Source organism: Acinonyx jubatus, chromosome C1, assembly GCF_027475565.1.
Source record: "Acinonyx jubatus isolate Ajub_Pintada_27869175 chromosome C1, VMU_Ajub_asm_v1.0, whole genome shotgun sequence".
Lineage (NCBI taxonomy): Eukaryota > Metazoa > Chordata > Mammalia > Carnivora > Felidae > Acinonyx > Acinonyx jubatus.
The window spans coordinates 35943990-35967982 of record NC_069381.1 but is presented as its reverse complement, the minus strand read 5'-3'; the positions used below and the strand labels follow the sequence as shown (position 1 = coordinate 35967982).

Sequence of the window (23993 nt, the reverse complement as noted above, 5' to 3'; positions counted from 1 at the left end):
CTCCAGCTCAGGTCATGATCTCGTGGTTCGTGGGTTCAAGCCCCGCATAGGGCTCTGTGCTGACAGCTCAGAGCCTACTTCGGGCTCTGTGTCTCCCTCTCACTCTGCCCCTCTCCCACTCATGCTCTTTCTCTGCCTCTCAAAAATAAAGAAATGTAATAAAAATTTTTTTTTAATATACTTATTTTATAATCTTTATCCATAATGCTATTTTCCAAAGTTCTTAGGCTTATAGTTTCTTTCCTTTTTTAATTTGAGAGAGAACACAGGGTTGGGGTAGTGGGAGAAAGAGAGAGACAGACAGACAGACTCTTAAGCAGGCTTATGCTCAGTGCAGAGACCAACTCAAGGCTTGATCCCATGACCCTGGAATCATGACCCGAGCCAAAATCAAGAGTCTGACGCTCAACCCAATTGAGCCACCCAAGCGTGACTGTTTCTTTTTTTCTATTGAATCTCAGTTGTGGTGAATCGTTTCCTTTATGATCTGTTTCTTTCGTACTATGAAATCACTTTCAGTGTGGCTTTGTTTATGGGAAAGTTGTACTATGTGATTTGAGAGTGTGTCATTTAAATGAAATTTTGAGTTTCTAACAGACTTGTCAAGGTTATTACCACCTAGAATCACTTCCTAGGCCACATATACACTATAAACTCCAGGCCCCAAATTCACTTGAATAAAAGCCCTACAGTTAAAAATTCTCAAGGGAAACTTTTTAATTATTAATAGCCCTATTTACACAGATGAGACTAAAGAAATTTTCATTTCTCCATGCCAGTGGGTAAACTGTTTTCTTAGTCCACTGGGGGCAAAGTCCTTTGAGGGTCCTAATTATACATGGGGTCTCAATTCTATGGTACTTTAGAGTCTCCTTACCCAAAACAAGCTTAAGGCCTTATCCTCTTTCCCCTAAAGGAAATCAAGACCAGTACACCTCCTCACTAGTCCCTTTCTTAGAAGTTCCAACACTGGTTTCCACCATTCAGGTACTGTTTTTTTTAGAATTAGGTCCTGTGGCATTTTCTTCACAATCTACTGAATTTAGCTATGCATGTAAAGCAATAATCATAATAGCTAATATTTATTAAGTGCTAACCAGGCACTGTTTAAAGCACTACATGTAGTATCTCATACCCTATGGAGTAGGTATATTATTATTCCCTCCATACAGATAAGGAACTTGAGGCATAGACAGGCTAAATAGCTTGCCCTAAGTCACAATAAGGTACTAACACTCTTTGAAACCTAATGTAATTTACATCTCTTTGCTCTGGGACTTTCTTAATGTGGAGCACCATTCTAAAGATGATTAAGGGGTGCCTGGGTGGCTCAGTTGGTTAAGTGTCCAACTCTTGATTTCAGCTCAGGTCATGATCTCACAGTCATGGGATCAAGCCCAGCATCGAGCTCTGCACTAAGTGTGGTGTAGAGCCTGCTTGAGATTCTTCCTGCCTCTCTCTCTGACCCCTCCCCTGTTTGTGCTCTCTCATTCTCTCAAAATAAATAAATAAACTTTAAATAATAATAAAAAAAAGATAATTCAGAAGGCATGTATCCACAAAAACAAGGGCATGATTCAGTTGATAGCAGATTATAATAGCCAAACCTAAAAGTCTCAGCAACAAGGTCCTGCAATGATACCAACTTACAGTGAAAAGAAACAAAGGTCTAATGCTCAAATGTCAATGTCCAAGGTATCACCACATGGATTTAAAAGACCCAGAATGCAGGGCACCTAGGTGACTCAGTCGGTGAAATGTCTGACTCTTGGTTTTGGCTCAGGTAATGATCTCACGGTTCATGAGTTCTAGCCCCACGTTGGGCTGTGTGCTGACAGTGCAGAGCCTGCTTGGGATTCTCTCTCTCTCCCTCTCTCTCTGCCCCTCCCTCTCTCTCTCTCTCTCTCTCTCTCAAAATAAATAAATAAACTTAAAAAAAATTTTAAAACACCCAGAATGTTTGGAATGAATTGATACTTTTAAAGTAAAAAACATGAGAAGAGGGGAACCTGGTCAAATGTAGATCAGTGTAATGTCCTCCCCTGGAATTGTGTAACATAGTGGGAAGATTCTCTAACATGACAGTGGCAACATGTCTCCACTCCCAGTCTCAAGATGAAGAAAGAGTTGCCCACCACACCTTAGTAAATGTGCCCACCACCTACATACCAGATAATTCTGTCACTGGTGACTGTAGGTCACATTCCCAGAGGTCTAAATAAATAAACCTGATGTAGAAATAGGAGAGAAATTTAAAAGCCCTAGACTGGGGACTGCTTCAGAATTTGTTTATTCTAAGCATGTCTGTATTTCCAATGCCTGGGACAATGGCTGAACCACAGTTGTTATTATTTGGATAACTAATGAATGGGAGAGAATGGTCCTGTCATACATTTTTAAAGCAGTACATCTCTTGGTAATCAAAGGAAAGTGGCCAATGAGACTAAGGATTTTGTCTTTGAATGAAGTATACTTCCACTACAGAGGCCCTTCACAAATAAGGGCCCTGGTAAAATGAAATAGTATAAAGTTACTCCTGATTACACAGTGTCTGGGAAGATGTGGTAAATTTGGTTTGTCTTCACTAGTTTCCACGGTTTCCATATTTCTTTGGAAATTCCAAATTATGAACCCATTCCCAAGTTACATTTCCAGACCAGTTTCTTTGAAAGTTACTGGTTAAAGGGAAATACAAAAATGTCTTGTACTCTATATGTTAGTCCAACATCCAGATTAAACCCTGCATTAGTAACAACCCTCTTCTGCCTCCTTCCTTAATAAATAACCCAGCTGTCTGTCCTGTGCCCAAATTTCCATAATAGATAAGATTAAAACAGAGTTCTGTTTCTGTGAAGCAGATGAGTACAGAGGCTACTTGAAGGACTAGGCCTCCACTTTCAGTAGTCAAACTCTGTGACAGTGGTTTTCAGTGACAGTTAATTTTAAGGTTCTATGCCAGGCACTCAAAGGACTAAAAAATGTGCATATATAATCAATCCTTGGCCTTCAGAGACCAAGAAAGAAGAAACTTAGATATGTCAGGGAAGAGAACTCAGGCAACATATACTGACACAGGTTCCTTTTAAGAATCTGGGTGTCTATGCTCCATAAAAATGAGAGTCAACTAAGAAGAAGGCAGAAGGTCTGAGGAACTCAGAACCCACAGTGGAGAGGTACTGGGAATTCCATGACAACAACTAGGTCAGAGGACTGGAGAGTAATCAGTCTAGACCAGAGCAGAAGGTGAGAGGCCTCTAGGAAGAATAATGCTGGGGTGATTTGATCATTTGATATAGAGAAGCACTTTGCAGCTTAGATGGAAAATTTTATAATGAATAAATGAATTCTACATAGAATATAAAGCAATGCAAAGATGAGACAATTATTACCCCCAGGAAAACAAAAAGTCATAAAAGAAAACAGAATATAGTATGTAATGACTCAATTAGGAATAATAATTATGAATTCATAATAGTTTAACATTGATATAGATAAAATGATTTTTAAAGTAGTTACTTCCTAGTTAAGTATCCCGAATCTTGATTTCGGCTCAGGTCATGATCTCACGCTTTGTGGGATCAAGCCCTGTGTCAGGCTCTGAGCTGACAGCATGGAACCAGCTTAGGATTCTCTCTCTCCTTCTCTCTATCTGCCCCACCCCTGCTTATGCGCTCTCACTTTCTCTCTCAAAAGAAATAAACATTTTAAAAAATAAAAAATAAAGTGATTACATTTAAGAAGTAAAAATCAAGAGTGGTAAGAATGGAGTAAGAGAACACCCAAGTTTTCTAAGACTTAAAGAACTGACTTTTAAAATTATGTCCATATATTTGACAAAATAAAAGCTAAATTTAAAATGTGGGTGGATTACACATATGTAAAGTGAACAGGAAGAGGGTGGTTGTGATAGAAGATTTGCGCAGATAGAAGAAATGTGTATTAAGCAGTAACATGATAGTAGTGATTACGGTGCATTTTAACTGGTACAACCATGGTTCAAATCTAACCTACAGCAGTATGTTTAAAGAAAACCAGCAAATGGTCACCTCAAACCTCTGCTCAAAATCCTCTGACAACTGCCAGAGCCAAGTAAATATCTAACTTAGTTATTAGCATGCCATGCCATGATATGGCCCCACGCTGACTTGTCCTACCTATCATCTCTCTACAAATCCACTCTCCCCACACTTTACACCCCAATGCTAAACAAGTCCATGCCATTATGTTTCTACTCCCTTGCACATGCTATTGCTTCTATTAAATACAAGGTCTACCTGACAAGTGTGTGTCAATTCCTCTCTTCTCAAGTCAAGAGTTTCCTCATCTCTAAAGCCTTCCTTGTGTTCTCCAGAGCAAAATGAGACATTGGTTTCCACACACTGGCACTGAATTTTGTATAACCTTTCATTACAGAATTTATTATGCATCTCCACGCAACTCCCACCACACGCCAGGTAGCTTTGTAGGAGAAAACTAACAAACTTTCAAGGAACAAGTAATTCATGTCTTATAAAGTTGTGCAGGAAAATAGAGTAAGATGGAGAGCTGCCTAAGTTATTTTATAACAATAGTATAACTTTGATTCAAAGCCAGATAACAACAGCTTAAGAAAATTATGGGCCCATTTCCTTTATAAATTTATATGTTTTAATTCTATAAAATTTTAGCAAACTTAATTTTAAAAAATACTGTGATCAAGTAGGTCCACAGACCCCAGAAGGGCCCTGAGGCCCCTTCAAAAGGACTGCAAAGTCAAAACTATTTTTATAGGAACACTGACACATCATTTGGCTTTTTTCACTGGGTAACATTTGTACTGATTTTACAACATCAAAGTGGGTAAAACTTCTGAAGCACCTCAGCACAAATTAAAGTAGTCATAGTTTTTTTCACAACCATTCATTTGCGGGGGGTGGGGGGAGACAACTAGATTCACTTAGAATGTTCTTATTGCAGCAATAACAATTAGTAATTTCGTTAAATCCCGACACTCTTTAGAGGCACCTGCCTGGCTCAGTTTGGATAGCATGTGACTCTTGAATTTGGGGTTGTGAGTTTAAGCCCCATGTTGAGTGTAGAGGTCACGTTTTAAAAATATTGACTATCTTTTAAATATTCTACATGACAAAATGATTAATTATGCATTAAATACTACTGCTGAATTATCAAAGTACAATAACTGTGTTGAAGAAGACATGCCATTGTTTGTGAGCCACTTTTTTTCCATGAACATCATTTTACAGTTATTCAGACTTAAGAACCTGCAAACATTTTCTGGAAATGAACAAAACAAGCTTATCACTTTAAGGAAAACAGCTGAAAGTATTTGTTGCCAATGATAAATTTAAACTTTTGAGCAAAAATCAGAATTTTGAAAAACTTGTATCATGATTTTGACTGCTTCCCAATGTTTATACTTTGCTGATAAGAGTGATGTTGATATTAGCAAATGTGATTTTTTTCATATTGTACAACTGAAATGTATCAACATTTGAGAGAAAAATAAAGAGAAAAAGTATTTGATATATATCTTTGAATATAAAGAAATTCTCAAGAAAACAGAAAAAAAAGATATTTTCTTAATTTCAAAAAGGATCTTTACTCAAAATTTAAAGGAAAAATTATACTCAAGGAAAACTATATTCCCTTTGAGGCCAAGGAAAAACACAAGGGTACCTACTCTAATTGCTATCCCTAAACCTAATGCCAGAAGCTCTGGCCAATTAAAGTAAAAAAAAGAAAAAAAAAAAGAGAAAACAAAAATGAGGATAGCATGGAAAGATATAAAATTGTAATCTTTGCATATACTAGCAATAACTATGTAGAAAACCATTCACAACAGTAGTCAAAACACTTTAAGAAATCCAATGTTAAGAAAGTCAGACAATACAATCAATAATGGGAAGATGAATTTCTTTAAGTCGAAATTCAACTAATAGAAATCTGAGGAGTGTCTGGGTGGCTCAGTCAGTTTAGTGTCGCTCTTTATTTTGAGGGAGAGCAACAGCAAGAGAGAGGAAGTGGATAGGGGAGAGAGAAAGGAAGAGAGAGAATCCCAAACAGACTCTGTACTGTCAGCACAGAACCCAGTGCAGGGTTCAGTTCATGAACTATGAGATCATGACCTAAGCTGAAATCAAGAGTCAGACCTTAGTTGACTGAGCCACCCAGGCACCTCTTGCACGTGCTCGAAAGAAAGAAAGAAAGAAAGAAAGAAAGAAAGAAAGAAAGAAAGAAAGAAAGAAAGAAACCAACCTGGGAAAGACGTGCAAATACAGAACACTTTAGCTTATCAGAAATATAAATGAATAGCATTTTAAAAATAAAGATTAATGCAAAACTAGCAGTAATGAAATAAGAATTGTTGGGTATGGAAAAGAATTTAATTAAATGTCTTATAAATTAAAATTATAGACATTGAAAGGATAAATGGATAAAGAAAATATGGCATATACTGACAGTGGATTATTATTCAGCCATAACGAAAATGTAATCTTGCCAAGTGCAACAACATGGATGAATCTCAAGGGCATTATACTACGTGAAATAAGTCAGACAGAAATAGATAAATACCACATGATCTCATCTATATGCTAAATCTAAAACAAAAAACTGAGTTTATGGATATAGAGAACAGACTGGTGGTTGCCTGAGGTGGGGTGGGAGGTGGGGGGCAAAATGAGATACAGATTTCCAGTTATAAAATGAATGTCATGGTAATTTAATGTAGAGCATGGTGACTCTAGTTAATAATACTGTATTGCATATTTAAAAGGAGCTAAGAGAGGGGATCTTGGATGTTCTCATCACAAGAAAAAAAGCCTATAACTGTGTATGGTGATGGATATTAACTGGACATATTGTAGTGATTACTCACAATACATACAAATATCGAATCATCATATTATATACCTGAAACTAATATAATGTCAATTTTAAAAATTACTATAACTCAATGATGAGGTAAACTCTGAGGCAAAGTAATTAGAAAGATAATTAGTGAAAGACCGTTTTAAGGAACCAAAGACGCAGTGATTAAATGGTTATATGAGTTTGTTTCCTGAATTCTATTTGGGACCATAGTGTAGAGGCCTAAGCACAGACTTAACAACTAGAGAGAAAAAAACTGCAATATAATGAGCTTACTTATCAACCACAGACACTTCCAAACAGTCCACTTCACTGCCTTGGTTCTTCTTCCACATAAACTTCATGGAAACATTTAGACTAGGAAGAACATACCTCTTTTTAAAATAATTAGTAATCCAAAAGGGACCAGAACAAAATCAATCAAAGACACGATAGAAAATTAATGTCTAGAATATATAAAGAACTCCTACAACAAACAACACCAGATTTTAAAATGAGCAAAGGGGGGCACCTGAGTGGCTCAGTCAGTTAAGCGTCCGACTTTGGCTCAGGTCATGATCTCACGGTTTATGAGTTCAAGCCCCATTTCAGGCTCCGTGCTGACAGCTCAGAGCCTGGAGCCTGCTTTGGATTCTGTGTCTCCCTCTCTCTCTCTCTCTCTGCCCCTCTCTCACTTATGCTCTCTCTCTCTCTCTCAAGAATAAAAATAAATAAATACAATAAAAGGAAAAAATAAATAAAAATAAATAAATAAAACGAGCAAAGGCCCTGACGGGCACCTGGGTGGCTCAGTCAGTTAAGAGTCCGACTTCAGCTCAGGTCATGATCTCGCAGTCGGTCAGTGAGTTTGAGTCCCATGTGGGGCTCTGTGTTAACAGTTCACAGCCTAAAACCTGCTTGGGATTCTATGTCTCCTCCTCTCTCTGCTCCTCCCCCGCCCATGCTCTGTCTGTGTCTCTCAAAAATGAATAAACGTTAAAAAAAATTTTTTTAAATGAGCCATGGACTTGAATAGACATTTCTCTTAAGAAGATACATGCATGGCCAAAAAGTACATGAAAAGCTGCTCCATATCACTAATCATCAGGAAAATGTAAATCAAAACCACAATAAGCTACCACTACATACCCACTAGAATGGCTATAATCAATAAGACAAAATATCTAGTGCAGGTAAGGATGTAGAAAAACAACCCCTCAAATATTGCTGGTGGGAATATAAAATGATATAGCCACTGCAGAAAACAGTTTGGAGGTTCTTAAAAAGTTAAGTATAAATTTACCATACAACACAATTTCATTCCTAGGATTCTGTCCAAGAGAAATGAAAACATATGTCCACACAATGACATGTATGCAAATGTTCATAGCAATATTTACACCTAATAGTCCCAAACTAGAAACAATCCAAATGTCCATCAACTGGTGAATGGATTAACAAAACATGGTCTACCCATACAATGAAACATTATTCAGTAATAAAAAAGAATGAACTACTGATGTGTGCTACAACAAATAAGCCTCAAAAACATTATTATTATTTTTTTAATATATGAAATTTATTGTCAAATTGGTTTCCATACAACACCCAGTGCTCATCCCAAAAGGTGCCCTCCTCAATACCCATCACCCACCCTCCCCTCCCTCCCACCCCCCATCAACCCTCAGTTTGTTCTCAGTTTTTAACAGTCTCTTATGCTTTGGCTCTCTCCCACTCTAACCTCTTTTTTTTTTTTTTTTCCCTTCCCCCCCCCCATGGGTTTCTGTTAAGTTTCTCAGGATCCACATAAGAGTGAAACCATATGGTATCTGTCTTTCTCTGTATGGCTTATTTCACTTAGCATCACACTCTCCAGTTCCATCCACGTTGCTACAAAAGGCCATATTTCATTTTTTCTCATTGCCACATAGTATTCCATTGTGTATATAAACCACAATTTCTTTATCCATTCATCAGTTGATGGACATTTAGGCTCTTTCCATAATTTGGCTATTGTTGAGAATGCTGCTATAAACATTGGGGTACAAGTGCCCCTATGCATCAGTACTCCTGTATCCCTTGGGTAAATTCCTACAGTGCTATTGCTGGGTCATAGGGTAGGTCTATTTTTAATTTTCTGAGGAACCTCCACACTGCTTTCCAGAGTGGCTGCACCAATTTGCCTTCCCACCAACAGTGCAAGAGGGTTCCCGTTTCTCCACATCCTCGCCAGCATCTATAGTCTCCTGATTTGTTCATTTTGGCCACTCTGACTGGCGTGAGGTGATATCTGAGTGTGGTTTAGATTTGTATTTCCCTGATGAGGAGCGACATTGAACATCTTTTCATGTGCCTGTTGGCCATCCGGATGTCTTCTTTAGAGAAGTGTCTATTCATGTTTTCTGCCCATTTCTTCACTGGGTTATTTGTTTTTTGGGTGTGGAGTTTGGTGAGCTCTTTATAGATTTTGGATACTAGCCCTTTGTCCGATATGTCATTTGCAAATATCTTTTCCCATTCCGTTGGTTGCCTTTTAGTTTTGTTGGCTGTTTCCTTTGTGTGCAGAAGCTTTTTATCTTCATAAGGTCCCAGTAATTCACTTTTGCTTTTAATTCCCTTGTCTTTGGGGATGTGTCGAGTAAGAGATTGCTACGGCTGAGGTCAGAGAGGTCTTTTCCTGCTTTCTCCTCTAAGGTTTTGATGGTTTCCTGTCTCACATTCAGGTCCTTTATCCATTTTGAGTTCATTTTTGTGAATGGTGTGAGAAAGTGGTCTAGTTTCAACCTTCTGCATGTTGCTGTCCAGTTCTCCCAGCACCATTTGTTAAAGAGACTGTTTTTTTTCCATTGGATGTTCTTTCCTGCTTTGTTAAAGATGAGTTGGCCATACGTTTGTGGGTCTAGTTCTGGGGTTTCTATTCTATTCCATTGGTCTATGTGTCTGTTTTTGTGCCAATACCATGTTGTCTTGATGATTACAGCTTTGTAGTAGAAGTCTGGGATTGTGATGCCTCCTGCTTTGGTCTTCTTCTTCAAAATTCCTTTGGCTATTCGGGGCCTTTTGTGGTTCCATATGAATTTTAGGATTGCTTGTTCTAGCTTCGAGAAGAATGCTGTGCAATTTTGATTGGGATTGCATTGAATGTGTAGATAGCTTTGGGGAGTATTGACATTTTGACAATATTTATTCTCCCAATCCATGAGCAGGGAATGTCTTTCCATTTCTTTAAATCTTCTTCAATTACCTTCATAAGCTTTCTATAGTTTTCAGCATACAGATCTTTTACATCTTTGGTTAGATTTATTCCTAGGTATTTTATGCTTCTTGGTGCAATTGTGAATGGGATCAGTTTCTTTATTTGTCTTTCTGTTGCTTCATTGTTAGTGTATAAGAATGCAACTGATTTCTGTACATTGATTTTGTATCCTGCAACTTTGCTGAATTCATGTATCAGTTCTAGCAGACTTTTGGTGGAGTCTATCGGATTTTCCATGTATAATATCATGTCATCTGCAAAAAGCGAAAGCTTGACTTCATCTTTGCCAATTTTGATGCCTTTGATTTCCTTTTGTTGTCTGATTGCTGATGCTAGAACTTCCAGCACTATGTTAAACAACAGCGGTGAGAGTGGGCATCCCTGTCGTGTTCCTGATCTCAGGGGAAAAGCTCTCAGTTTTTCCCCGTTGAGGATGATGTTAGCTGTGGGCTTTTCATAAATGGCTTTTATGATCTTTAAGTATGTTCCTTCTATCCCGACTTTCTCAAGGGTTTTTATTAAGAAAGGGTGCTGGATTTTGTCAAAGGCCTTTTCTGCATCGATTGACAGGATCATATGGTTCTTCTCTTTTTTTTTGTTAATGTGATGTATCACGTTGATTGATTTGCGAATGTTGAACCAGCCCTGCATCCCAGGAATGTATCCCACTTGGTCAAGGTGAGTAATTCTTTTTATATGCCGTTGAATTCGATTTGCTAGTATCTTATTGAGAATTTTTGCATCCATATTCATCAGGGATATTGGCCTGTAGTTCTCTTTTTTTACTGGGTCTCTGTCTGGTTTAGGAATCAAAGTAATACTGGCTTCATAGAATGAGTCTGGAAGTTTTCCTTCCCCTTCTATTTCTTGGAATAGCTTGAGAAGGATAGGTATTATCTCTGCTTTAAACGTCTGGTAGAACTCCCCTGGGAAGCCATCTGGTCCTGGACTCTTATTTGTTGGGAGATTTTTGATAACCGATTCAATTTCTTCGCTGGTTATGGGTCTGTTCAAGCTTTCTATTTCCTCCTGATTGAGTTTTGGAAGAGTGTGGGTGTTTAGGAATTTGTCCATTTCTTCCAGGTTGTCCAATTTGTTGGCATATAATTTTTCATAGTATTCCCTGATAACTGTTTGTATCTCTGAGGGATTGGTTGTAATAATTCCATTTTCATTCATGATTTTATCTATTTGGGTCATCTCCCTTTTCTTTTTGAGAAGCCTGGCTAGAGGTTTGTCAATTTTGTTTATTTTTTCAAAAAACCAACTCTTGATTTCGTTGATCTGCTCTACAGTTTTTTTAGATTCTATATTGTTTATTTCTGCTCTGATCTTTATTATTTCTCTTCTTCTGCTGGGTTTAGGCTGCCTTTGCTGTTCTGCTTCTATTTCCTTTAGGTGTGCTGTTAGATTTTGTATTTGGGATTTTTCTTGTTTCTGGAGATAGGCCTGGATTGCAATGTATTTTCCTCTCAGGACTGCCTTCGCTGCGTCCCAAAGCGTTTGGATTGTTGTATTTTCATTTTCGTTTTTTTATATTTTTTAATTTCTTCTCTAATTGCCTGGTTGACCCACTCATTTGTTAGTAGGGTGTTCTTTAACCTCCATGCTTTTGGAGGTTTTCCCGACTTTTTCCTGTGGTTGATTTCAAGCTTCATAGTATTGTGGTCTGAAAGTATGCATGGTATAATTTCAATTCTTGTAAACTTATGAAGGGCTGTTTTGTGACCCGGTATATGATCTATCTTGGAGAATGTTCCATGTGCACTCGAGAAGAAAGTATATTCTGTTGCTTTGGGATGCAGAGTTCTAAATATATCTGTCAAGTCCATCTGATCCAATGTATCATTCAAGGCCCTTGTTTCTTTATTGACCGTGTGTCTAGATGATCTATGCATTTCTGTAAGTGGGGTGTTAAAGTCCCCTGCAATTACCACATTCTTATCAATAAGGTTGCTTATGTTTATGAGTAATTGTTTTATATATTTGGGGCTCCGGTATTCGGTGCATAGACATTTATAATTGTTAGCTCTTCCTGATGGATAGACCCTGTAACTATTATATAATGTCCTTCTTCATCTCTTGTTACAGCCTTTAATTTAAAGTCTAGTTTGTCTGATATAAGTATGGCTACTCCAGCTTTCTTTTGGCTTCCAGTAGCATGATAGGTAGTTCTCCATCCCCTCACTCTCAATCTGAAGGTGTCCTCAGGTCTAAAATGAGTCTCTTGTAGACAGCAAATAGATGGGTCTTGTTTTTTTTATCCATTCTGATACCCTATGTCTTTTGGTTGGCGCATTTAATCCATTTACATTCAGTGTTATTATAGAAAGATACGGGTTTAGAGTCATTGTGATGTCTGTATGTTTTATGCTTGTAGTGATGTCTCTGGTACTTTGTCTCACAGGGTCCCCCTTAGGATCTCTTGTAGGGCTGGTTTAGTGGTGACAAATTCCTTCAGTTTTTGTTTGTTTGGGAAGACCTTTATCTCTCCTTCTATTCTAAATGACAGACTTGCTGGATAAAGGATTCTCGGCTGCATATTTTTTCTGTTTAGCACACTGAAGCCTCAAAAAATTATGCTAAAAGAAAGAAACCAGAAACAAACTACAAAGTATATGATTCCATTTACATGAAATGTTCAGAAACAGCAAATTTATACAGCCAAAATCAAATCAGTGGTTGCCTAAGGTAAGTGGTTGCCTAGGAGAAACAGTACAGTGGTACGATGGGCACAAGGAAACTCTTTGGGTTAAGGAAATATTTTAAATTTAGATTATGGTGATAGCTGCACAATTTTACAAATTTGACAAAAACTGATGAGGTTTTTTGGGGTGATGGGGGTTGGTTCTTGACAAGAGCTAGGCCTCCAGTATCCTGTGAGTCTTCTTTAGCATATGAAAATCTCATTGGAAACTTCCCTCCACTTTACCTTCCCAAATCCCAAATATATAACCAGTCTCTCCACAGGGTCCAAGTCAGCTCTTCCTGCCCGCAGGTCCTCTCCCTGTGCTTTAATAAAATCACCTTTTTGCACCAATGATGTCTTCAAGAATTCTTTCTTGACCATCAGCTCCGAACCACCCCACCTCTGTCACCCCAGAACCTCATCAAAAACCACTGGATAACTTGGAATTGGTGAATTTTACAGTATATAAACTGTATCTCAGTAAACTTTTTTTTTTTTTTATTATACAGGCATCTAAGACTATATCTTATGTACTTAGTGGACCTAAGAATCCTCCTTCCTCCTCTTTTTTCCTGAATAATTCAGTCTAGAAGCCATTAGGTTATTATGATGATGGCCAAGTGGTTGGAGGGTTGGGGGAAGAAGGCACTCACACATGCATATTACATATATACACATTCTCTAGGAACAGTGAACCCAAATATCAGCAACCATGCCTATCACCCATATCTTGGCTTTTAAATACCATTCTCCACTAAAAGGAACCATGTTCTTTGGAGAAATGGCTAATACAAGGGCTAGAGCAGGGAAGATACAAAATAAGCCATCCAGGAATGTCTTACAGAGCCAGAAAATTAGGAAGTTCTCAAAGAATGGTGGGGAAATGTTAAAAAAAAAAAAAAAAAAGCAGCAGCAGCAGCCACCAGCATAAGAGACTCCTCTTGACTAAATATGGTACAAATTGAGTATCAAAATATATAATGTTATTAACAGATTACAACCCACTAAATAAAATAAGAGCCCATTGAATTCATGCTGATACGAGAGAAAAAATGAACAGGGAGAAGAAAAAGCTTTTCTTTACAGTGCAGTGCCAATGGACGAGTGCAGAAAAAATGATGGAATTTGAAAAATACCATTTGGCAACCAGCATAGAATAATAATTCAGCCAAGAAACATCAATGGATGCTAAAAATAGTGAGTTAAAATTTGATGAGAAGTGGGGTAGTTACATAATTTCAAGAAATTTCCCTCAAAATACTTGTTAATTAGAGAGGGGGAAAAATAATCTTAGAGCAGAGAAACTAGCAGATCAAGTGATCAAGGTTAATTTCACAGTAATGGGATATAATGAAAGCCTGTATCACCTGATAGGATGCAACAAGAAGAACACACCATCCTTTTTCAGGAACCGTAATATTTCTGCCAAAGATGCTGGAGGTGACCAGAATTTGCCACCCCAAAATACGCTACGTTGGCAAAAGGATTTTTTTAAGCCAAAGGCAACTGAGAATCAAAAGAAAAGGAAAGAATTCTCTGTCCTCTCGTTATCTGCCTGAAACCAGGCAAATTTCCCTTTGAGGAATGTGTCCCTCTGTACCTGGGAGAGAAGAGCTACAATGTGTTTGCATAAACATAAACACTGCATAATGTTCCATTAGTTCCTTCACATATTTCCTATTATTCCCTACAATTTATCATGCCTTAAAGCCCAAATCCTCTTTCCTTTGTAAAAGGATACGTAAGCTTTCTGAGTCTAACCAGTTCTTTGAGTTACATTTCTTTTCTGTGAATTCCTATATGTGTAAATATTGATAAAAATTGTATGCCTTTCCTATTAATCTTTCCTTTGTCAGTTTAAGTCATAGGCCCCCAGGCACTAAACTAAAAGGGTAGAACAAAAGTTTTTCCTAACAATGCATAACCTGAGCCGAAATCAAGAGTTGGATGCTCAAGTGACTGAGCCACTGAGGTGCCCCTGAAATTATTTATTTTTAATAGCTGCTAACCTCCAGAGCAATCACCTGAAATGTTCTCAGAATGGCTGTAATAGAAATGAATAAGGCTGAAGGCTGAAAGCTTACTGGATAAACAGCATTCCCTCTCACTCCACCATGTGCTGGGAACTTTCCTACTGCCTATTTGGGCCTATTCTCCCACTCAGAGTATCTAGTATACAGTTGAATGAAATAATGGATGATTCCACCTTAATTTCCTAGGACAGGAAAACTAATTCCCTCCACATAAGATGGGAAATACATTCTTTATCCTTAAGGAACAATTTAATATGACTTTTTAGTTAGCTACTTTGAGATACTATTTCTCACCCATCAGATTGGAAATAATTCAGAAGCTTGATAATCTATTCAGTTGGCAAGGCTGTGAGCAAATACAGTAGTCCCCCTGCTTTTTAATTTTTAATTTCTTTTTATTTTTAATTGAAGTATAATTGACATACAACAGAAGTCCCCACTTATTGGAAGTTTCGATCTTGGTAGTTTCAGTTACCCACAGTCGGGAAGGCATAACGTCAGAAGGTCAGTAGTACTTAATGCTACATCACAGTGCCTGTATCATTCACCTCACTTCAGCTCATCATGTAGACATGTTATTATCTCACATCATCACAAGAAGAGTGAGGACAAGATATTTGAGAGACCACAGTCACATAACTTTTATTACAGTATATTGTCATAACTGTTCTATTATTAGCTATTGCTGTTAATTTCTTACTGTGCCAAATTTATAAATTAAACTTTATCACTGGTATGTACATATAGGAAAAGACATAGCATATACATGGCTGGGTCCTATCCATGGTTTCAGGCATTTGGTGGGTCCCCTGCAAATAAGAGGAGACTACTGTAGACATTATCTTATACCCACTGGTGGAAATACATAATGATATAACCACTATTTTGGGAAACTGGACAATAGCTAATAAATTACATATGCATTTATTCTTTGACTCAGCATCCGCAATTCTAGGAATTTATCCTGAAGGCAAACCGTGAAAATTAACTCTTCTATGCTTGATAACTCTATCTATCTGATAAATCATTGAAAATTATTTGTGTCCAGAACTCTCCAGTTCTAAACCTCCTATCTACCAAGACAAAAGAAGGGACTGACCCGAGCCCCTATGACAATCAGGATTGGCATTGGTTTCTCTTCCTGTAGCATCCAGGGACATGAAAGAGAAGCTGTTGCAAGAGCCCCTCCTAAAGAACCCTAAGAAATAACATTTATCTTTGCAATTGCCTGGGCTGTTGGGTTCTTGCTATCTGGATCAGTTCTCACCTCTCGGAGCACCTATGTAACAAGGGTCTACATAAATGGTGTCCCAGGATGACTACTAGGAGCCAAAAGAGGAAGCCAAGGTTTTCTTCAGTTTAGCAATCAGTTAGCAGCTACTTAAATGGCAAGCTTCAAGGGTCTTTACACACACAAAAATCACTACTCTGGGTATAGAATCTTCACTACAAAGGAGTAGTTACCAGGTTTGAAACAAGACAAAGAAACTGGTGACACCGAGGCATCAGGATGAAGGCCCAGGAAAGAATCTAGCTAAACTGACTCAAGAGTAAGGGTAACAAATAGATAACAAGGGGGAAATTCCTTTTGTGTAAGTATTATAGCTAATAAATGGAAAGGGAATGGGAATATCAACTTTTTTTTGCAAACTTTTAATAAAATAATGGGTCTAAGGTGACAATTATTAATGGCCAATACTATCAAAACACGGGAAAGAGTTGACACAACCTGCCTCCTGACAATTGTACACTGCAAACCAACTACTAAGTATTCTTCTCTGGCCCCCCAAATCAAACCAGAATCAGATCAAGCCACCAGTTTATGAGAAACACAGAGGTCATAAGAACTATGTTAAATAACCACTCAGGGATGCAATGAGCAAAATTCAGAATGTAGGAAAAGTCTATAAGAACAAATATTTACAGATAAAATGATACAGTCTGGGATTTGCTTTAAAATAATCAGGTTGGGGGGAATAGGCAGAGATGCAGAAGAGATAATATACTGACCATGAGCTGATAAGTAGACACTCAAGATAGAAGACTACTCTTTGTATTTTGTAATGTTTCTGAGAGTTTCTATAATACAACATTTAAAAAAGAGTTTTTTAGTGAACAAAATTTTCCTACTTCCAGAAACAGAAATGCCATTTAGAAACCTTTAGCTTCTTGAAGTTGAACAATCCAAGAACAAGCCTGTGGCATCTTGCCAAATAGAACTATATGTTTATTCAGAGTTACCTGTAGCCAGGATCTATGAAAAATTCTCTGCTATACAAAGTTTCCTGAGGTTAAGTCACAGCTAGTATTCTTCCTTACTTTACCTTTCTATTTAAAAAGCAAAAGAACACGGGCTGTGACTCCATCAGTTAAGTGTCCAACTCTTGATATCGGCTCAGGTTGTGATCTCTCAGTGGTGGGATAGAGCCCATGTCAGGCTCTATGCTGAATGTGGAGTCTGCTTGGGATTCTCTCTCCCTCACTCTCTCTGCTCTTCCCCCGCTCGCATGTGTGCATCTGCACGTGTGGCTCTCTCTCTCAAAATAAACATTTAAAAAAAAAAAAAAAAGAAAACAAACAAACAAAAAAAAGCACTTTCCCTTTCTTAATAGGAGAATCCTATTTCCTGATGATACTCTCAAGCTGTTCTTTCCCTTACCTATGAGGAGAGGGAAAATGAAACACTTTAAACCTAGTTTAATGAATTTTCCTCACTGTCAAAAATAGCCCAAAAAGAGTTTTTCTCATTTTAGTCCACATCCTGCTGCACCCCAACTGGCCAATTTTTAGTAGCAAATAGTGAAACCGCATGTGAGGGCAGAAGAGCACCCAGCTGCCAGTAACAAAGCTTCCGTGGGCAGGACATAATGATAAGTGATACCTAGAGCTATCCAAGGGAAAATAAGAATATGAGAAAACGAACAGAAGCAACATGAAGTGTGGGGATCAGCAACATGTGAGTTTTCCAACAAAAACAACAACACAGTAACTGTTATAGCAGCCTGAGTATTCTCAACAATTTTACATGTATTGACTCATTTAATCCTTACAGCAACCCCTGAAGGGCTATTTTTATCCCCATTTTAATGATGTAGAAAACTGAGGCAGAAAGAAGTGAAGTAATTTGACCACAACAGGGCCAGGATAAGAACAAGTTCTAGAGATGTTCCTCTTTTAGAGTCACTTTGAAAAGCAGTTGTTTAAAAAAAGACAGACAAGGAAAGCAGGTGTTGGTAAAATGAAAATAGTGCTTTCTCTTTGGCAGGAAACAATCTTGACACTACCAAAAAGGGGTTTCAAAGGCTGCCTAGTCTTGGAGGAAGTCCAAAAGAACACCTGTCCTTTGCTGTAAAAGTCTACAAAAAGCCTCTCACACATGTGACACAGGAGGGGTCAGAGGGCTGAATTAGTACCAGCTGCAAACTTCAGTAGTGAATTTGTTTGCTGAAGATGTTTAAGTGAAGGCTGAATAGCTTTTTACTAGACACTGTATAAAAAAGAATTCCTTACCCTATGACCCAGCAATAGCACGGCTAGGAATTTACCCAAGGATATAGGAGTGCTGATGCATAGGGGCACATGTACCCCAATGTTTACAGCAGCACTTTCAACAATAGCCAAATTATGGAAAGGGCCTATATGTCCATCAACAGACGAATGGATGAAGATGTGGTTTATACATACAATGGAATACTACTTGGCAATGAGAAAGAATGAAATCTGGGTATTTGCAGCAACATGGATGGAACTGGAAGATATTATGCTAAGTGAAGTAAGTCAGTCAGAGAAAGACAGATACCATATGTTTTCACTCATATGTGGATCTTGAGAAACTTAACAGAAGACCATGGGAGAGGGAAAGGGGGGGGGGAGTTACAGAGAGGGAGGGAGGCAAACCATAAGAGACTCTTAAATACTGAGAACAAACTGAGTGTTGATATGGGGGTGAGGGGGAGGGGAAAGTGGGTGATGGGCACTGACGAGGGCACTTGTTGGGATGAGCACTGGATGTTGTATGGAAACCAATTTGACAATAAATTATATTTAAAAAATAAATAAAATTAAAAAAAAAGAATTCCTACACAGTAGGGAGTGGACTAGAGCTAGAACCCTTCCAATATAAACTCTAATAAGGAGTTCTTGCTGCAAACCGTCCCAACTACAGGGCTGACAAAGTCTATGGCAGTTTAAAACTGAATCAAAATATAAACCATTCTATGTTTCAAGAAGTTGCCAACACCAAATTCTTATCCCCAGGAGGCCTAGCTGGGCCAGGGAATAGCCAAAAACACAATTGCCTTTTCTCTCTTCAGGGATACCAGTTACACCATAGACCATATCTAGCATCCCTTCAAATCAGGTTATGTCAACAATGCAATACCCATGTCTGAATGCCAATCAATAGGCTGGAATCATATTCTTGGAAGATATACAAGATAACTAAAGGTTATAGGGTAAGGGCGCCTGGGTGGCTCAGTCAGTTAAGCATCTGACTCTTGATTTCAGTTCACGATCTCACAGATCGATCCCTGCATTGGACTCCACACTGACAGAGTAGAGCCTACTTGGGATTCTCTCTCTCCTCTCTCTGCCCCTCCCTTGCTCTCTCTCTCAAAATAAACTTTAAAGTTACAGGTTAATTAATTCAACCCCAATCATGATCATATTTATTATGTCTCTTAAGGTTGATCAGACCCATCTAAGACATTTAAGAGCCACCATCAAGCTTGCCTAAAACAGACCCATCCATCCTTTCCTATCAAGGAACAAACAGAAATGTAGTATACAGTTACAGTAGGCATCATTTTAAAACTGTGCCGTAATTGTTCTTCAAATTATTATGGGCAATAATTTGTAAGGTCCTAAGCACATCACTAAGATGCAGTCAATAAGGAAGGTTAAGATTCTGAGCAGGGCCTGTTCTAACAACCAAGCAAAAGGATACTATTTTCTAGGACTTTAGGCCAATGCAGCCAAAAGCCTCAAGGGCTATATTAGTTTGCTAGTGCTACCACAACTAAGTACCACAGACTAGGTGGCTCAAACAAAAGACATTTTTTGCCTCACAGTTCTGGAGATTGGAAGGTGTCGGTAGGGTGGGTTTCTTCTATGGCCTCACTCCCTGGCTTGTAAATGGCTGTCTTCTCTATGTCTGTGTCCTAAATCCCTCTTTACAGGGCACCACTTGTATTAGGACCCACCCCAATGACCTCATTTAACCTGTAAAGACCAAATACACTCACATTACAGGTACTAGGGGTTTTAACTTCAACGAATGAATTTTAGGGGGTCACAACTCAATCCATAACAATAGTTATACTCCATGGGAATAAAAGAGAACTCAATATGGCCACTGCAAGAGAGTTCCCTCTCTCTTGTGTCATCCCTTTTTATTATTTTTTAAAGAGATTTTATTGTTCAATAATCTCTAAATCCAACATGGGGCTGGAACCCACAACCCTGAGATCAAGAGTCACACGCTCCACTGACTGAGCCAGCCAGGCACCCTTTGGGTCATCTATTTTTAGAGGTCAAATTCACTGCCAGTAGCTCTCAATTTTTAGTTCCTCACATTGTTTAGTAGAATCATTTTTCTCTTCTTTCAACTTGTATTTTCTCAGTTGCTCAATAACAGTGATGTTCAACAGACTTATCTACATGGTAAGGATTTGTAGAATTTATGTGCATCGCTGTGTTCACTAAGCACTGATTCTGTGCTAGACTTTGAATGTGAATAGAGAGAACAAAACTAAGTTAATGGATGACAGCAATGAGCAGGGGTAAAAGATAAAAGTGAGTAAAATAAGCCTAAAAGAGGAAAGAAGGTAATAAAGACAAGGGCCTGGAAGTGACAGTGGACTATGAAATACCAATTCCCACCTCCAGTATGGAAATATTTAGTAAACAATGTTATGAATATGTCATTTTGGGAAGAGAAAACCTGGGGCTGCAAAACAATTTAGGTTCAGAATATACTATATTACTCAAACGAAGTATCTTAGATGCAAAAACAGAATACTTTTTTTTTCCTAACAAAAAGCTTAACAAATACCTATTGATCAAACACACTTTCCTTCTTGAAAAATTATGATTGGTTTCCAATATACCTCTCTCTTGATTCTTCTCATTTCTAAAAAGCCACTCCTTTTCAGTCCCTCTGCTGCTAGTTCCTCATCTCCCCAATCCCTCAAAGTCAGATGGCCCCAGGGCTCAATCCTTTGACATTTCTTCCTTATCAATAGACACTCATTGGATGATCTCATAAATCTAATCATTTGTTTCACTTATACCCTGATAATTCCTTATAAATCTTCAACCCAGAGTTCACCTATCTTTAACTGAATGTCTTAGCTATTCTTACAGTTTCTCAGTCTCAGTTCATGGTTCTTCCAGTTTCCTAGCTGCTCAACCTCAAATTCTCAGTCATCCTTCACTCATCTTTTTCTCAAACTCTGCATCTAATCCATCAGCAAATCCTATAGATTTTACCTCCAAAATATATCCTCAAATCTGACCACTTCTTACCACCTGTACCACCGTAGGTTCAAACAACCATTGTGTCTTACCTAGAATGTACTGTAGCCTTACTTACTTACTTACTGAGAAGGAGACACACAGTGTGAGTAGGGGTGGGGCAGAGAGAGAGGGAGAAAGAGAGAGAATCTCAAGCAGGCTCCATACTGTCAGTGGAGAGCCTGATGCAGGGTTTGAACTCATGAATTGTGAGATCATGACCTGAGCCAAAATCAAGAGTCCGGCACTTAACCAACTGAGCCACCCAGGCACCCCAGGTACCCTTCTAACTATAGCCACAGGGATCCTTTGGATTTAAGTCAGATCATAACATTTTCCTGCTTCAAACCCTCCAACAGCTTCTTATGTCATTCAACATAAAAACAAAAATCCCAGTAATGGATTTAAAGCTCTATTCCATTTGGCTTCTCACGTATGTCTCAGACTTCATTTCCCACTTTTTACCTCTTAACTCATTCCACATGAGCCTCACTGGATTCTGTGGAAGAACACATGAAGCAAGCTCTTAGATCAGGTCTCTGGCACTTAGTGTTGCCTCTGTCTGAAACACTCTTCCTTCAGATATCTCTAATTCTAGCTCTGTGACTGTCCTTCAGGTCTTTGCTCATATGTCAACTTATGAGTGAGGACCCTCCCTGACTATCTTATATAAAATGTCAACCCCTATGCCTCACATTCCCTATTCTCCTCATCCTGTTTTCTCCATATCACATATGTCCATCTGTTATATATTCATTCATTAATTTGTCTCCCTCCACTAGAATCTAAGCTCCTCGGAGGGCAGGTATTTTACCTTTGTGTTCATTCTTTTGTTCTTCATGCCTAAAACACTGTCCAGCACATAGTATTACTCAAATGCTGATTATACGAAAAGACAGAAAGAACTGAAGAGAAGAAGATTATTTTCAGCAATATGAACAAATCACTTAACCTACTTCAGAATCAAGTTTTCCTGTTGTATAAAATGTGGCATTTGGACTAGCTAACCTTTAGAGAGCTCTAGCATTCTGCCATGCTATGCTTCTCCTATGGAGGGGTCAGAGGGCTGTCCAATAGTCACAATGGGCACAAACTGTCTTAACTACTGATATGCTATATTACTTTCTCTTGAATTTTGAATACAGCAGAAATCTCTGAAATTCCTCTTACTCTTCTCTGTGACTTTTATTCTGTTTCTTCCCATCATTAAGGAGAAAGGTCTGGGTTTTTACCTACTTGGCCAAAAGCAATCACTAAGGCCACACTCACATCACAGCAGGTTTCCTTACCTCCACTGCAGTGGGCGGCTGGAACAGGGACTGCCAGGACTGCTGTGAACTTGTGGGTTCAGGAAAAAGGCAAGAGGAGAAGTAGCCAAAGCATAATCAGCACTAAATGGGATTTTAGAGAAGTAAAGAGCTGGAGCCGATGTGGGTGAAAACATGTGCTGGTTTACTTCAGATCCTCGGCAAAGAGTAGAGATTCTGACAAGGTACCACAGTAGAAAAAAGAAGGGTCAGGGATAATTTCTCAACCAAAAAGAAATATATTCAAAGTGGGTTAGTTTAGGCAAAAGGCTCAAAAATAGTGGTCAAAAATCATTCTCACATATCATACCTCAGTGTAGTGTTGGCACAGAATGACCATCGAGACTAAAACTTAATCCACAGAATTAAAACCAAAAATTTAAGCTTTGGGTATTCAAAGTATTTAGAATTGGCTTCTGGAAATATATTATAAGTTTACTACCAATCATCAATTAGCAAGAAGTAATATTTTATGTTCAATGACTAAAACTTCCTAGAGAAATGTGTATGTCCGTAAAAGTAAAACATTAATAGTTCATAAATTAGATTATCTCTACCATAACACCAATTTATTTAGCTAATTCTTGACTAATGAGTACATTAAATAACATCATTTAATTCTGTACAATAAATTTTGCTTCCATTTAAATTTTAGTATTTTAGTTTACTTTTTTCCCCTAAAAACAACCTAGCCCTCTTGATGTGTTAAGTCTTAACGAAGACTATTAAGTAAATAACCTCATTAGACTGAAAACAGATGGTAAATATGGATTTCTACTTTGTTGATCATTGATTGATATGTCACAGATGATGAAAAATAATTGACAGATGCACAGCATTTAATTTGCTATAGTAGGAGCATGGCTTTCCATACAAACACCATATTTAGCCACAACATTTCAAAGATTTTTTAAAAACTTAGGTATCTATCACACAAGCACCTGTTTAAAAATGTTAGTTGCCTATGTTGTTACTACTGGCTATTTGAATATGGTGACATTTTACTTGTTTTAATTACATATATTCAAAGGAGATATTTACTACTAATTATCCCTGTAGCTGGCTTCAGCATATTTCTCAGATGAGTACACAAAAAGAGGATACAAAATGATAATGTAGAAGGGAGAAAATTATTTAAAATTACCGGTGTGCACAAATTTCCACAAACTCAACATATTAATAAAAATTACAAGAAGTAGAAATATTAATTTTGGATTAATTCCTCACTTTCAAAAAGAATTTTCACTTTTCTAAGGAACTATTTCAAAACTCAACTCCCTAGTGTATACAAGCTACAGCTAATTAGAACATACAATAAGACAGTTCTTATTGGGGCACCTTGGTGG

The 23993-nt window shown here is 38.0% G+C and overlaps 1 protein-coding gene across 17 annotated transcripts in view; it reads right to left on the bottom strand.

The window, feature by feature from the left end:
* Positions 1-23993, bottom strand: part of MAST2 (microtubule associated serine/threonine kinase 2) — a 227256-nt gene that overhangs the window by 75989 nt on the left and 127274 nt on the right. For 9 of the 17 annotated variants that reach the window (XM_053213514.1, XM_027059306.2, XM_053213473.1 and 6 more), the window contains one exon: positions 22630-22824. The exons of 7 other annotated variants lie outside the window; for them this stretch is intronic. In XM_053213514.1, coding sequence (XP_053069489.1) covers positions 22630-22824 — 195 coding nt within the window. Of the gene's footprint in view, positions 1-7146; positions 7535-22629; positions 22825-23993 lie in introns of those variants that run through there. One more of the 17 variants, XM_053213527.1, reaches the window with a different exon arrangement.